Source organism: Glycine soja, chromosome 14, assembly GCF_004193775.1.
Source record: "Glycine soja cultivar W05 chromosome 14, ASM419377v2, whole genome shotgun sequence".
Classification (NCBI taxonomy): Eukaryota; Viridiplantae; Streptophyta; class Magnoliopsida; order Fabales; family Fabaceae; genus Glycine; species Glycine soja.
In genome coordinates this window covers 24629231-24643805 of record NC_041015.1, presented here as the reverse complement: position 1 = coordinate 24643805, position 14575 = coordinate 24629231, and the positions used below count along the sequence as shown (strand labels likewise).

General features: G+C 36.0%; 1 protein-coding gene across 3 annotated transcripts; it reads left to right on the top strand.

The window, feature by feature from the left end:
• Positions 1–210: 210 nt before the first annotated feature.
• Positions 211–14014, top strand: LOC114382972 (endoribonuclease YBEY, chloroplastic-like). 3 transcript variants are annotated; one of them, XM_028342527.1, is made up of 12 exons: positions 212–716; positions 1474–1725; positions 1799–1894; positions 2145–2322; positions 2473–2541; positions 2624–2724; positions 2916–3008; positions 5723–5794; positions 6235–6354; positions 6438–6488; positions 12180–12368; positions 13506–14014. In XM_028342527.1, the coding sequence occupies exons 1-12, from the start codon at positions 360–362 to the stop codon at positions 13671–13673; spliced, it is 1746 nt and encodes a 581-aa protein (XP_028198328.1). In that variant the 5' UTR covers positions 212–359; the 3' UTR covers positions 13674–14014. The 3 variants fall into 3 exon arrangements, with proteins under 3 accessions (XP_028198329.1, XP_028198328.1, XP_028198327.1); XM_028342526.1 differs by having other exon boundaries at positions 2458–2541; XM_028342528.1 differs by lacking the exon at positions 5723–5794 and having other exon boundaries at positions 211–716; positions 2458–2541.
• Positions 14015–14575: the final 561 nt, after the last annotated feature.

The following is a 14575-nucleotide window of genomic DNA, read 5'->3' as shown; positions in this document are numbered from 1 at the left end:
ACATTCAATTATTTTGTACTATTTTTTATTATTAATAAATAAGTTCTATGGACATTAATTTTAGATTTTTAGAAATGTCAAGTAAGAAATTATTAAAATTATTAGCATAATTTTTTTATATAATGCAAAAAAAAAAACTTCCCCTCTAAATTTACATACTATCCGGTTATCAAAATAATCTAAATATAGTTGAGGGTGGAAGAAGCTTTAGCCTTTAAACTTCAAATCAAAGCCCCCAAAACACTGTTACACACTTGTCACTGCCTCCATCAGGTCGCTGTCGCGCTACCTCGCACAAAGCCTCGATAGGCCAAAGCATATTCCAAACAACCATCAATTGGTGGGACCTCCGTTCCTGCATGCTTCTTCCCCGTTTCTCCTACCTTCTCCGCCACCCTCCTCCTCTCCACGCCATGGCGCGTGCCGTCACGTGCGCCACTCAGCCCTCTCATTTCCACGCCTCGCTCGGCATCGCCACCTCTCGCCACCCCGTCTCTCTGCCCTCCAAATCCTCGCTTTTCTGCCGCACCTTTCACGCCCTCGCGCGGTGCCAGAGCGAAGAGATGACGCGGCGGCGCGTGGCTGGAGTCCGCGCCGGGCAGAGGGAGTACAGGAAGGCGAGGAGAAGAGCGCCGCCCAAGAGCAAAGGCAAGGAGCTGCAACTCTGTGTCGACATTTGCATCGAAGAAGATTTGCCTGACGATCCTGAAATTTTGGTACTGCACACCGAAATTTTATGGTTTCTGATTCCTTTTTAATTAATCTGAATCGGAAACTTTGAGTTGATAGGGATAACTAATATCAAGCTTGCTTGGTTGTTTACATGCATGATTAGTTTTCACTAAATGAAATCTTGTGAAATTGCTTGAGTTTTGGACTTAATTAGACACTTATTCAATAAAGAGCTAATTACATTTAAGCTTATTGCTTGCTAGAGCATCTCAAACGGAAGTTCTTGTGAGCAGGGTTTTTACATGTCTGCGGCCGAAACTGCAATTAAAAACCTTGCTTGTGAGGTTTTTTTGTTTAAAGAACTGGTTTTTACTCAGGATCACCATTGGAGGAGGTTGACACTACTTATATAAGCAACTGGCTCTTATGATTGAAAAATAAATATCATGTGAGATGATTAAATTTGGGAATGACCAATTTCGTGTTCTTAGATGATTGTATTATTGGTGTAAAAAGTTGTTAAAATTCTTAAATCTGATGTATCATGGTAGGATCCATTAAAAGTGAGTTAATAATCTTCATTTTAAGTGTATCATTGGTGATTCTCCTAGAAGATTACATGACAGCTTGATGAAACACTTGCTTAAGTACTAGTATGATAAGTTCAAATAAACTCAACATAAACTCTTGTGTATCCTCTAGAATTTTTTTTCAAGAGATTTTTTTTGTGAAAAAGAGATATTTGTATTGGAGTTCTGCATTATTCATTCTTTTTGGTCTCTTTGTTTTTACTGGGTACAGAGCATTGCAGAGTTGCTTCGACTAAATGTTCCAATGGCGATGAAACTAGTGTTTGATGGTTTGAAAGGTTCGAGGTATAAAACACGAGACACTGCTATAAGTGATGTTGGTGGGTTTGATAGTGTTGAGTTATCGGTACTTCTTTGTAATGATGAGTTTATACGAAAACTTAATAAGGAGTGGAGAAATGAAGATCGTGCCACTGATGTTCTCTCAATGTCACAACATGTACCTGGGCTGAAGATTCCTATTGTAAGAATTGCATTGTCTAGCTTACTGTAAGTTGTGTTGGGATGCTAACTGTGATGAATTCCATTGTTTACAGCTTATGTTGGGTGATGTTGTAATTTCTGTTGAGACAGCGGCAAGACAAGCAGAGGAAAGAGGGCATACTCTTCTTGATGAGATCCGAATCCTCATGGTTGGTTTATTGATATTCTGACTATTTTCTGTCTGGTTCTGAGCTTTATTGTGTTAGATTATGGTATGTCTTCTGCTGCCATAAGCGGAAAGTGAGCTGGAATTTCATTTACTTCTTAGCGTGGGTGTGTACTAGTTCAAAAAGATAATACAATGAGCATGTTGGAATTTTATCTGCTAATACCTATGTCTACATTGTGTGAACTGAAAAAGATGAACTTGAAAATGTCAAATACTCAATCTTTTTGTAGGTTCATGGCTTGTTACATCTTTTGGGATTTGATCATGAAATAAGTGAAGAGGCTGAAGTAGAAATGGAAAGAGAGGAGGAAATCCTTTTAAAGAGTCTTGATTGGAAAGGAAAAGGGCTAATAAGGAGTGCATTTGATGCTGAAACAAATTCAAATTTTCACCAAGACAGTGCAGATGGTAATTGTATTTTTTACTAGTATGCCTCAGCAATCCTCTGCTTGCATATTTTTTTCATTTTTGGTTATGCTTCCTTTCCTCTAATTCAAGTAACTGCCACTTGCATAAAATGTATATGGGGAAATAATCTTATAGATGAATTGTCAAAAGACAGGAAGAAAGAAGGCAGTCTTAGATTTTACAAACCAAAGTTCAGATATATCTTCTGTGATATGGATGGTAAGATTGCAGTGAAGCACACTCTGTAGATATTACTTGGTTTTTTTATCTAGATTTTAATAGATTCCTGTATTATACAAAGGAACATTGCTGAACAGCAAAAGTCAAATTTCTTCTACAACTGCCAATGCTTTGAGAGAGGCGTCATCCAGGGGTGTGAAAATTGTGATAGCTACTGGAAAAGTAAGATTAATATATCCATTGTTTGTCAGGGTCTCATGTTAATATGGATTATTTATTCTATATCGGATAATACATATCAATCCTTGGTTTCTGCCACTGCTATGTATCTTGATCTATTTTCTCATATAAACATAGACATTCATACAGTTGAAAACATGTTCTGATCATTAGTTTTGAAATTTGGGAAATAGGCTCGTCCAGCTGTGATAGACATTTTTAAGATGGTAGATTTAGCTGGAAAAGATGGCATTGTTTCAGAATTTTCTCCTGGGGTTTTCTTACAGGTAATATTTCTGTACCCTTTTAATGTTAACGATGTTTTTTGATTTAGCCAGGCAGTCCTTATATGTAGCTAAAAGCATTATTGTGTATTATAATCCTTTCTCTTACACATTCATACATTTGTTTGTGTATAACAATTTTGTATACATGTAACATAACAGCTATTCAGTATTCTCTATTAAAAAACTAAACTAGCGTACCCCATTGCCCAGAGGCTCTTCGCTATGCGAAGGTATGAGGGAGGGATATTGTACGCAACCTTACCCTTGCATATGCAAAGAGGCTGTTTCCGGATTCGAACCCATGACCAACAAGTTACCAAGGCACAACTTTACCGCTGCACCAGGGCTCGCCCTCAGTATTCTCTATTAAAAATTTACTAAAAATTGTTTTGCTACCTAAATGTCATTAAAATAGCCCAGCAATAGTTTTCAGAAATAGTAACAGTCTGTTAGTTTAAGGAAATTTTTTTTCCACTAATAATTACAAAAATGTTACATTGTTTTCACTTTGTTTTCTACTTTGAAATATTTGTTCAGTTAGTTATTACTGTACAATTATTTTAAAACACAGCGGTGCAACCAGAAAACAAAGTGGCATTTTTTTAGCTATTAGTAAAAACAGAAAATATTTCCTTAGACCCAATAGATGATAAAGTTGCAAAAGCCATATTAATAACTACATGGATATCTGTTATTTGATGACATTGAAATGATCTTAGAGGATAATGTTATGGAGATTTCTTAGAATGAGTAAAGGATAACCACAAATGTAGGCTTTTACTATGAATTTTTTATATATGCTATCTATTAATATATAAAAAATTCATAGTAAAAGTCTAGATAATATTATATGGAAAATACATACTAGGACTCTGGCACTGTCCTGATTGACCTGCAGGAGTTCCATATCTTTCTGTATATTATGTATTTATATGTCCATTCATATGATATGTACTAGGACTTTAGTTCAGAGTTCAGACCAACTTTCAAAGAGAATTTTACTTTGCTCCTATGTTATTGATGGCGGATTATAGCCAAAAATCCATCATATAAATATGGAGGAAACGTGAACATGGAGGACATGATCTCTTTCTCCCTGGCTCATCTATATATATATATATATAAAACTGTTTTTGCAGAAGCCAGAAATAAAAATAAAAAACCCCATAAAACTAGCAAAGTGTCTCAAGAATCATAAATTAAATTTATAGTAAATGTTTAAGATTTTATCTTTCCATTATGTAAACAGGGAAACTTGTAACATTTTATGGCCATTATTTAGGGAATAGGGATTCTTAAAGATTGTATCCTTAATTAGTAATTCCCTTATTATAAATATTTCAGTATATGTGTAAGATAATGACACAATTCAGAAATGCTTTATGGTATCAGAGATTTCGGGTTTTCTGCCACTTTTCCTCTACTTTTTCCCTGCCTTTGGGCATGCTGTTCTTCGTGGGTGTACAGTACCTGCTGCGACCTCCGACCTCTGGCACGACCACTTCACTGTCGTCGCCGACTTCATGAAGTCAATCATAGATCATAAACTACTAGTAATCCTCCTAAGTTGTGGCCATCAAGTTTTACATTTCAAATGACAAGAAAATGATAAAAAAATCCATCAAGTTCAGGACTTCAAAATAATAACAGTGATAAAAAACAATACAAACACAAAGTAAAGCACTGTAATCCTCTTCAACCCTAACATGATTGGTTTTTTTTTTTTTTCCATCTTCTGAGTTGAGGCATAACCTTCTTCCTCTTCCAAATTTTCAAAGTTAAATAATTCTTCTTGGGATTCTTTAGAATTATCAAATTCCATTTTTTCATTATCTTCAACCACTTTCCTTTCTGAGGTTGAAGTTGCTCCTGGGCCTTTCTTAGAAGCTTTGGCAACCACAACAGAAGCAAAACCACTTAATGACTCTTTTCTTTTCCACATTTTCCGTCCAGTAGGTTCTAGGCTCTCCAACCCCTGAAGCCTGATAAACAGTTGTCCAATTCAATATGCTATCATCTGAAACTGGCTCATTCCTAGAATCATCATTATTGTCCTCCATCTCTCCCACTAATTACTTGCTACACTCATAAATGTTAGAGTGCAATTGGATCAATTTCATTTCTAAGATCATGCCTTTATGTGAGCTGCTGGTTATATTTGACACAAATCAAATCATGCAAAAATAATACATGAAATTTGTAAAATCAAATAATTTCCCACTTCCTTCTAATATCCTAAGTGAAAGATTTAATTTATTGACAAAATCATATCCTAATTTTTTAACATTCCAGATATGCACTGAATGAGGCCAACTTCCTTTTAATTGCAATGAAAGGATATTTGGAAGAGAAAAACATACCTAATTGCTTATGTAACTCTTTTATTATAGACATGGTGGTCATCAGAACAACCAGATTAAGTAGTGTATCTTTTGGCAGTTTGACCTATGCATGGATATTTCACAATAAAGGTGTTGTCCTTACTAATTCACTAAAACTATATCTTCAGTGCATTTTAAAGCACAATAGTAATTCAAAGGGTACACGGCCTAAATTGATAAAATCAATAAATTGATGAATATAGCTTTGTATTGTTTAATTGAATATAACTGTGTGTCTTTAATTTGTATATAACTGTTCCTCTTTCATAGTTTCTTTGCTACAAGTTGCTTTTTATTTTCCTGTGCCTTATATTCCATACCACATGATTCCAGGGATTGCTTGTTTATGGTAGACAAGGTCAAGAAATATTTAGGAGCAACTTAGATCAAAATGTCTGTAGAGAGGTAACTTTTTTAGGCCTCCTTATTCATTTCCTAAAACAACTTTTCCTCTAGAAGAACAAAAAATACTTTATTGGATTTTAGCATGTTATCCTAATTCCTATGCTGCTTTGTCCTTTTGGACCTGGTTGCAAAAGTCAGCTATGGCTTTTTTGACTGTTTATCACTGCATCCCCTAATTGCTTATGTAACTCTCAGTGACCAGCTTAAGTTTCTCCGACTATAAATTTTTCAAGATTTGCTTTCTTTTTACTCAAATGAGAAAAGGAAAACATTTTCCAGCACACTTTCAGGAATCTGTGGAATTACTTTCTTATGCCAGTTTTCTACATAACTAAAAGATTGAGGATTCCAATTTTCTAATCTAAATATATGATTACTTATTCAGGACTTTCATTTTTGTCATTGTATGAAAGAAATAACGGTTTTTCTGTAACATGCAGGCTTGTCTTTACTCTTTGGAGAATAAGGTTCCACTTATTGCATTTTGTGAAGGGCGCTGCTTAACCCTATTTCGTGATCCACTAGTTGATTCGCTACATACAATATACCATGAACCAAAGGTACCTCTTTCTAGAATTCTATATGCTTCCTTTCATTCTATTTTGCCATTTTCTTTGTGTCTTAGCCAGTAATACTTTAACAGGCTGAGGTCATGCCTTCTGTTGAACATCTATTGGCTTCTGCTGACATACAGGTATTCACTAGGACAAATTCTTGCTCTCTAGTTTCAGCTTTTGATTACTGTATTCTTAATAATTCATTATAGGTAGTTATTCACTGCACACTAAAGGTCTTCCATGCCAGCAAAGTAGGAATGACTTTTAATTTGTAATCTGACATTTAATCTAAGTACATTTTTTCTTCCTTAGAAGGTGCCCATATAGTTTATTGCGTGAATTTATGTTTAAGTGCACCCTGTCCAAAATAGAACTGCTTATGAGCATAACTAAATCTATTATTATGATTGCGTTAGAACTGTGATTTTATGAATGAATCCTCCAAGGGGACAATGAGTTCCCTTGAGGTAGAGAAGAATTACAGAAAGAAACTGATGGGAATGTTCGAGAGCCTATCCTCTCCTCCAATCTCTTTCTCACAGACTAACCGAATGCCCTCTCTCTCCTGCTTCTATTCTATTTATACAATTCTTATAAAACTAATCAATTACAACAGACCCATCTTATTGGGCTTGGCTATCCTATTGGGCCTATACTTCCCGTGAGTCTTCCTTGTGTAAGTCTCTCTAATTGGACGTCTAACAATACTCCCCCCCAAAAGAGCCACCTTGTTCTCAAGGTGACATGCAAGAAATTGTTGCTGAATTGAAGTGACAGATTCCCTAGTTGCTTCAAAATCAGGAAGATCCTTCCACTGAATTAATATCTCTGCTATTCCTGAAGGATGGTTGCGAACAGCTAAGGGCTCTACCAATAACATTCATGGTAAAGGTTGAGGCTGCACCGATGGAGATATGGCCTTCTTCAAAAGGGACACACGGAAAACCGGGCGGATCTTGCTGTCTGGTGGAAGTTCAAACTGATAAGCTACTTTCCCAATGACTTAGCTAACCCGATACAGCTCATAGGACCTGGGACTGAGTTTTTCATATATTTTCTTGGCTAAGAACTTCAATCTATAAGGTTGCATCTTGAGATACACCCAATCACCTTTTGTGAAATTGACTTTCCTTCTGTGCTTGTTGGCATAGGTTCTCATATGGTCTTGGGCCTTCACCAGGTTTGATTTTAGCTCGTTAAGAACTATATCTCTCTGTCTTGGGTTAGTCGATTGACTTCTTCCACTGCTGAGGGTACAGTTGTTCCTTTCAAAAGTTGAGGGGGATCTCTGCCATAAAGGACTCTGAATGGATTCAGTTTTGTGGAGCTGTTGTAATTAGAATTGAACCAAAACTCTGCCCAGCTCAACCTTTTGGGCCATTGATTTGGTTGCGTTCCTGTTAAGCATCGCAAGTAAGTCTCAAGGCATTGATTAACTTCCTCTGTTTGCCCATCTGTTTGAGGATGATAGGCAGAACTAAATTTAAGTTTAGTTGCAGCAAGTCTAAACAATTCAGTCCAAAAGTGGCTTAAAAAGATCTTATCTCTGTCCGAAACTATGGTAGAAGGGAAACCATGAAATAGAACAATTTCTTTGACAAATAACTCAGCAATGTCCTTAGCTGTGAATGGGTGACTATGTGAGATAAAATGGGCATATCTAGTAAGTCTAAACCACCACCAGAATAGCATTTTTGCCTTGTGCTTTAGGAAGTCCCTCCACAAAGTCCATTGATATGTCAGAACCTAACCAGTGTAGGAATAGGTAATCGTTGTAGGAGACCCGCGATTGTGAGGGACTGATATTTATTTTGTTGGAAGATCTCACAAGAAGCGAAAAACCTCTGGATGTCTTGTCGCATACCTTCCCAATACACTAAAGATGCCAACCTTTTGTAAGTTCGAAAGAAACCTGAGTGACCTCCTATTGCTGAACTTCGATATTCAGTAAGCAGTGTGTGAATTTTGGAAGACCCTATTGGTAAAACCAATTTCCCTTTGTACCATAACTTCCTATTCTGAAAAGTGTAACTGAGGTGTGAAGACGGGTTGCTTAATAAATCATGCATAATTCCCCACAACTTGTCATCAGCCTGGATTTCTGTTTCCCATTCATCCTAGTCTGAAAACTGGACTAGGGAAATAGCTTCATAAGTCATTTGCCTTGACAGTGCATCTGCAGCCCTGTTGTCATTTCCGGGTTTGTAGAGGATCTCAAAATCGAAACCCATGAGTTTGGAAGTCCACTTGGACTGCTCATCCCCCAATACTCATTAGTCCATAAGGAACTTCAAACTCCTCTGATTCGTATGGATGGCAAACTTCCTCCCAAATAAGTAATGTCGCCATTTCGTTACAGCCATGACATTGGCCATAAGCTCCCTTTCATACACTGACTTTTTCTGGGCTCTTTCTGAAAATGTTTGGCTTAGAAAAGCCACTGGCCTACCTTGTTGCATGAGGACTGATCCTAGTCCTTTATTAGAAACAATAGTCTCTATGCAGAAGTTTTGACTGAAATCAGGCACTGAAGATGGGGATTTCAGCCATAGTTTTTTCTTAGTGTTTCCATAGATAGTTGTGCCTCCTCCCTCCAATTAAACCATCTTTTGTTAATAGTTGATTGAGTGGTCTAGCCATCTTCCCATAGTCCCTAACAAACTGTTGATAATATCGTGTAAGTCCTAAGAATCCCCTCAAAGCCATATCTTTTGGGGTAGGCCAATCAAACATCACTTCCAGCTTCTTGGGATCAGCTGCTACTCCTTGACCTGAAATTATGTGGTCCAAATATTCCAATTATCCTTGGCCAAAACTTCATTTCTTCTTTTTGGAAAACAGTTGATGCCCTTTTAATAAGGATAAGACTGGTCTTACTTGTCTACCATGATCCTCATCATTTTTACTGTATATTAATATGTCGTAAAAAAAAACTAGGACAAATCTTCTCACGCAGGGTCTCAATACCTCATTCATCAAAGCTTGAAATGTGGAAGGTGCATTTGTGAGCCCAAATGGCATCCCCACAAACTCATAATGTCCCTCATGAGTTCTGAATGCAGTTTTCTGGATGTCTTCCTCTCATTCTGATCTGGTGGTATCCTGATTTCAAGTTCAGCTTAGTGAAGATAGTTGCTCCTCCCACTTCATCCAACAACTCATCAATCATGGGAATTGGAAACTTGTCAGGGATGGTAATTTTATTTAAGGCTCTATAGTCCACACAAAACCTCCACCCTCCATCCTTCTTTACTAGAATAATGGGACTAGCATTAGGGCTGATGCTGGGCCTAATCTCACTTGAACTCAGCACATCATCCACCAATTTTTCTATTTCATTTTTTCTGATCGTGTGGATACTGATAAGGTGTAAAATTTGGAATTGTAGCCCCCTTTTTCAGCACAATAGCATCGTCATGCCTTGATCACAGTTTTGAAAGATGCAGCTGATCTAGACATAGCTAGTTCTCCTTTCAAGATTTGTTTACCATTAGGTGTGGGAACCTTCAATGTGAGATCCTTAAAGTTCGCCTTAATCTCCCAATCCTGCCAACCACTCCATTCCCAACATGATATCGCTTCTCCTAATCCAAAGATAAAGAAATCTTGCTGAATTTCCAATCCTTGAACTTGAAAGATCACTTGCTTGCATACCCCTTCACATCTAATCATCCTCCCATCACCCACTTCTACAGTGTAAGGTGGGGTTGTAGTCACTGTAATTTCTCTTTCTCTTAACCCCCCCAAGATCAACCCTTGGATTGTTTATTGGCACACACATGCCCTGGTACAAACCTCCCATCACATTGATAACACCATCCCCTGTTGGCCTTATCTTGTAACTCAGCATCTGATAACCTTTTAAAGGGTCTCCCTCTATAGGAACCTGTAGATCTCACACTATTGGTGTCCATACTTGAACTTCCCTCAGGTGACTTAAATTGACTCCCTTTATTTCCTAGGTCCAAAGTAACTACTATCCTTGAGGATGTGTAATTCCTAGAAGACCCTCCTCCTTTACTCCCCGGTGTATTACCCTTTGTTAACAGTGTATTTTTTTCATCAATACTTTGTGCAAAATCCATCAATTCTGGTAGAGAACTTGATGAAGTTTGAGTTCTGCCTTCACTACATCCTTTAAGCCATTCAGAAAAATCCCTCTTAAGATACTCTGGCTCTGCACCTCGGAGAGGTCCCGCATATAACTCAAATCGCTCGTGGTACTCCTCCACTGTCCCTTCTTGTTTGAGACTCCACAACAATTCGTAAGGGCTCTGAATCATAGATGGTTGAAATCATTGTATCATTGCAGCTTTAAAATCCTCCCGATTAGCATTTTGAGCACACAATTCCCACCATTGGTCCATGTTAGAGCATTTCCCTCCATTGCGACCATTGCTGCTTGGACCCTCTCAATATTGTTGACTCCTTTCAATTTGAAATATCGTACCACCTTACTCGGCCAACCATATACATACTCACTGTCAAAGGTTGGAATTTCAAGTTTCTGCCACCGCTCGTTGCGGTTTTGGGAATTAGTGTGGGTATGCTGTTATTTCTGCCACCGGCATGGCCTCCGCTATTCGACATTCCTCTCACTGTCTCAATTAATTCTCCTATTTGCCTCCTAATTTCTGTTCGCTGAAGCCTCTCTTCCTCGAACATTCTCCTTAATTCTTGCAATACCTCATGCGTGGTGATGAACCCCTCGTAGCTGTGCTCAAGAAATTCAACTCGTGCATCAATTCCTCTGGTTGAAACCATGAATCATTCCCTGAATCGAGTTCTCTGATAGCAATCTTTGGAATGTGATTTTATTGATGAATCCTCCAAGGGGACAGTGAGTTCCTTTGAGGTAGAGAAGAAAAACAGAAAGAACCTGATAGGAATGTTCGATAGCCTATCCTCTACCCAACCTCTTTCTAAGAGACTAACCAAATGCCCTCTCTCTCCTCCTTCTATTCTATTTATACAATTCTTACACAACTAATCAATTACAGCAGACCCATTTTATTGGGCTTGGCTATCCTATTGGGCCTATACTTCCTGTGAGTCTTGTTAGATTTCAACTTAAAATTAATGGTACTAAGTGAAGTTGCCCAACAGATATATAAGCTACATCCCAAGAACTGAGGCAGTTAAAACAAATTGGCATTAAGTGAAGTTGTCCAACAGATATATAAGCTTCATCCCAAGAATTGAGGCAGACGATGTGGGACTTTCTAACAAGTTTTCCTTGTGTAAGTCTCTCTAATCGGGGGTCTAACAGGTTGCTTGTCACTTCAAACTTCAGCAGAAAATGACAGACAGGCATAATGATAATTTAGTTAGGTTCTTGACTGCACTACTGCAGTAGAGGAAAATTTTCTTTATATACAACTGTGATGTTGTTTGGAACTGAATGTTGGACAGTTAAAAGCCAACAAGATAATAAACTTAATGTAGCAGACATAATAATGTTGCATTGGATGAGTAGACATACTAGACAAAGTAGAATAAATAATGAAAGCCTTAGAGAAAAAAGTTGGGGTAGCACTTATGGTAGAATAATGGCAGAAACTCGCCTTTGTTGTTTTGGGCATGTGTGGAGAAAACTTGCTGAAGTTTTAGTCTAATCACTAGAGGCATAGGGAGACTAGGAAAAGTAAAGGCAAAGCCATTAAGAAGGACTTAGATGCCAATAGATTGTCTGTAGACAAGATTTATGGCATCATTTGATCCTTGTAGCCAATCCTGCATATTTAGAAATGGCTTGGTTGTTGCTGTTGCTGTTTTTCGTTCACTTTTCACATGTAGATATTGCTGGCACTTTACATTTGATTCTACAGAAAATGATTTTCTTGGACACTGACCGGAGGGTGGCTGATACCTTGCGTCCGTACTGGTCTGATGCAACAAATGGTCGTGCCTCTGTTGTTCAAGCTGTGCCAGACATGCTGGAAATTGTACCCGTGGGAACATCGAAAGGGAATGGAGTAAAAGTGCTGCTAGATCATTTTGAGGTTACTGCTAAGGAGGTACCACAAATTTCAGTTCACCTACATTGCATTATCCGTCTCTCCCAAGACTGACAATAACATTATTCAATCACAAAAATAGGAGTAGTAATATTTGAGTTAAAAGTTATTTGAGATTCTTTTGATTTAATACAATTTATAAAATGAGAATAATATAATTACGTAATTATTTAAATACAAATATTATTAATAAAATTAATGTTCTAAAAAAGGCTACGTTTAATATAATTTGGAAATTATATAATGAATTCTGAATATTGATTTTAAAGGAAATAGAATGCTTCAAATTCCTTAAAAAAACATAGGCAAATAGAATACACATGTATGTGTGTGTATTTTGATGGTTTTCATTATTATAATGTTGTTATTCTGATTATTTTATTACTAATTTATATATAATTATTATTATTGTTTATTTATTTGTCTGATTACGATAAATTATTTTATAATTTGTAATAATTACAATAATATATAACTATTTTTATTTTTACTATTTTTATGCTAATATTGATAATTTTTAATTCTTTTAATTAATTATAATATTACTTAGTATTAATATTTAAGTGTGGATATTTTTATATCTTGTTATAATATTACTTCATTATTTTTATTTAATAAAATCTTAGTTTATTTTTATGTCTAATTTCAATAATTTATTTTTCTATAATATATCAGTATTATATTCATTTGAAAAGGCTACTATTGTGCCAGATTTATATATTTCATTATAGTATATTTGCCTCGGATCTTTTAGTAATCGGTTTTTTAGAGATTAATTACTGTAAATGTCGTTACTTTTTCTACAGTTACAATTGCAGGAGATTTATATATAAACTATAGATATTTATACTATAGATAATACAGCAGTTGAGTGACATTATATGAAATTCTTCCCGATCTATTTTTATTGTTTAAATGTAAACTTTTAGATTCTAGCAAAGTTTTCCATGGCAAGATTGGTTGCATTTGGCATTGTGTGACATATCTTTTGAATTTTATTAATCACCCATTGAGTTGAGGGTACAAAACAAAGATATTTATAGTATATTGCTGATTTGAGGTGTCAATCTTATAATTTTTTAGTGTATGTGTATAGAATTCTTTCTTTTTTAATTGTTCTAATCTGCTTAAGTGCAGATAATGGCTATTGGTGATGGGGAAAATGATGTGGAGATGCTTGAATTGGCTTCTCTAGGCATCGCACTTAGTAATGGATCAGAGAAGACCAAATCTGTTGCTAACGTAATTGGTTTGAGCAATGATGAAGATGGTGCAGCAGATGCCATCTACCGGTATGCATTCTGAGCAACAGAAGGCCACAATAAGCATTTCATTCAAATTCTGTAGGGGTTTAAGCTATCAACCCTGATTAATTATCTTTTCCCCATTTATTTTCTTTCACAAAAAGTTGAACACGAGGAAAGCGTAGTTATTAGAATTTTACGTTTCATTATTCGAATCTTACGATTTGATACAATTCGGTTACCTACCAATTCTTATAATAAGATGAATCTTAAATGACTTTGTATCATAAGATACATGAATGAATTAGTGTAATTCGGTATCATAGATATGATTCAACAATTCGTTCTATGATCCATTTATTGACTTCACTAACTCATGAAAAAAAATTGAACTCATTGAAATTGTTGAATTGAAGGAACACTTCTGAACTTTGCCTATTTGATTATTCCACTACTTATTTGTCACTCACTCATTCAATGAATGTAATATACTTAACTATTTAATTGTTTTGTTTCAGTTCTTCTAAATTAAAAGCTTCACAAACATATATAACTATTAATATTGTTTAATGATAGTTTTGGTTAAGTTGTTTCATCTATCTCTAGTATTTACATTGAACATTACATATCATCTATATGATATATTTGAAATAATTTTTTATTTTTTGAATCTATTCGATACAAATTATGATTCATGATTCAAAAATTAGCTCAATGATTTACGATTTGAATTTTGATTTGATAACCTGGGAGGAAAGTATATCATGCCATCATTTATCTCAATCATCATAAGAATTAGTAACTAATCCCTCTTTTATTAAAGTTTTCATAGGGTTTATGTAAAAGACTCCTAAGGCTTGTCATTTTTGCTTTACCTTGTACGATACGAATTATGAAGAAAGGAAAATTCAGGCTGTTACCGTGACCAATATGTCGAACATTATTTTGGGTTACATGCATATG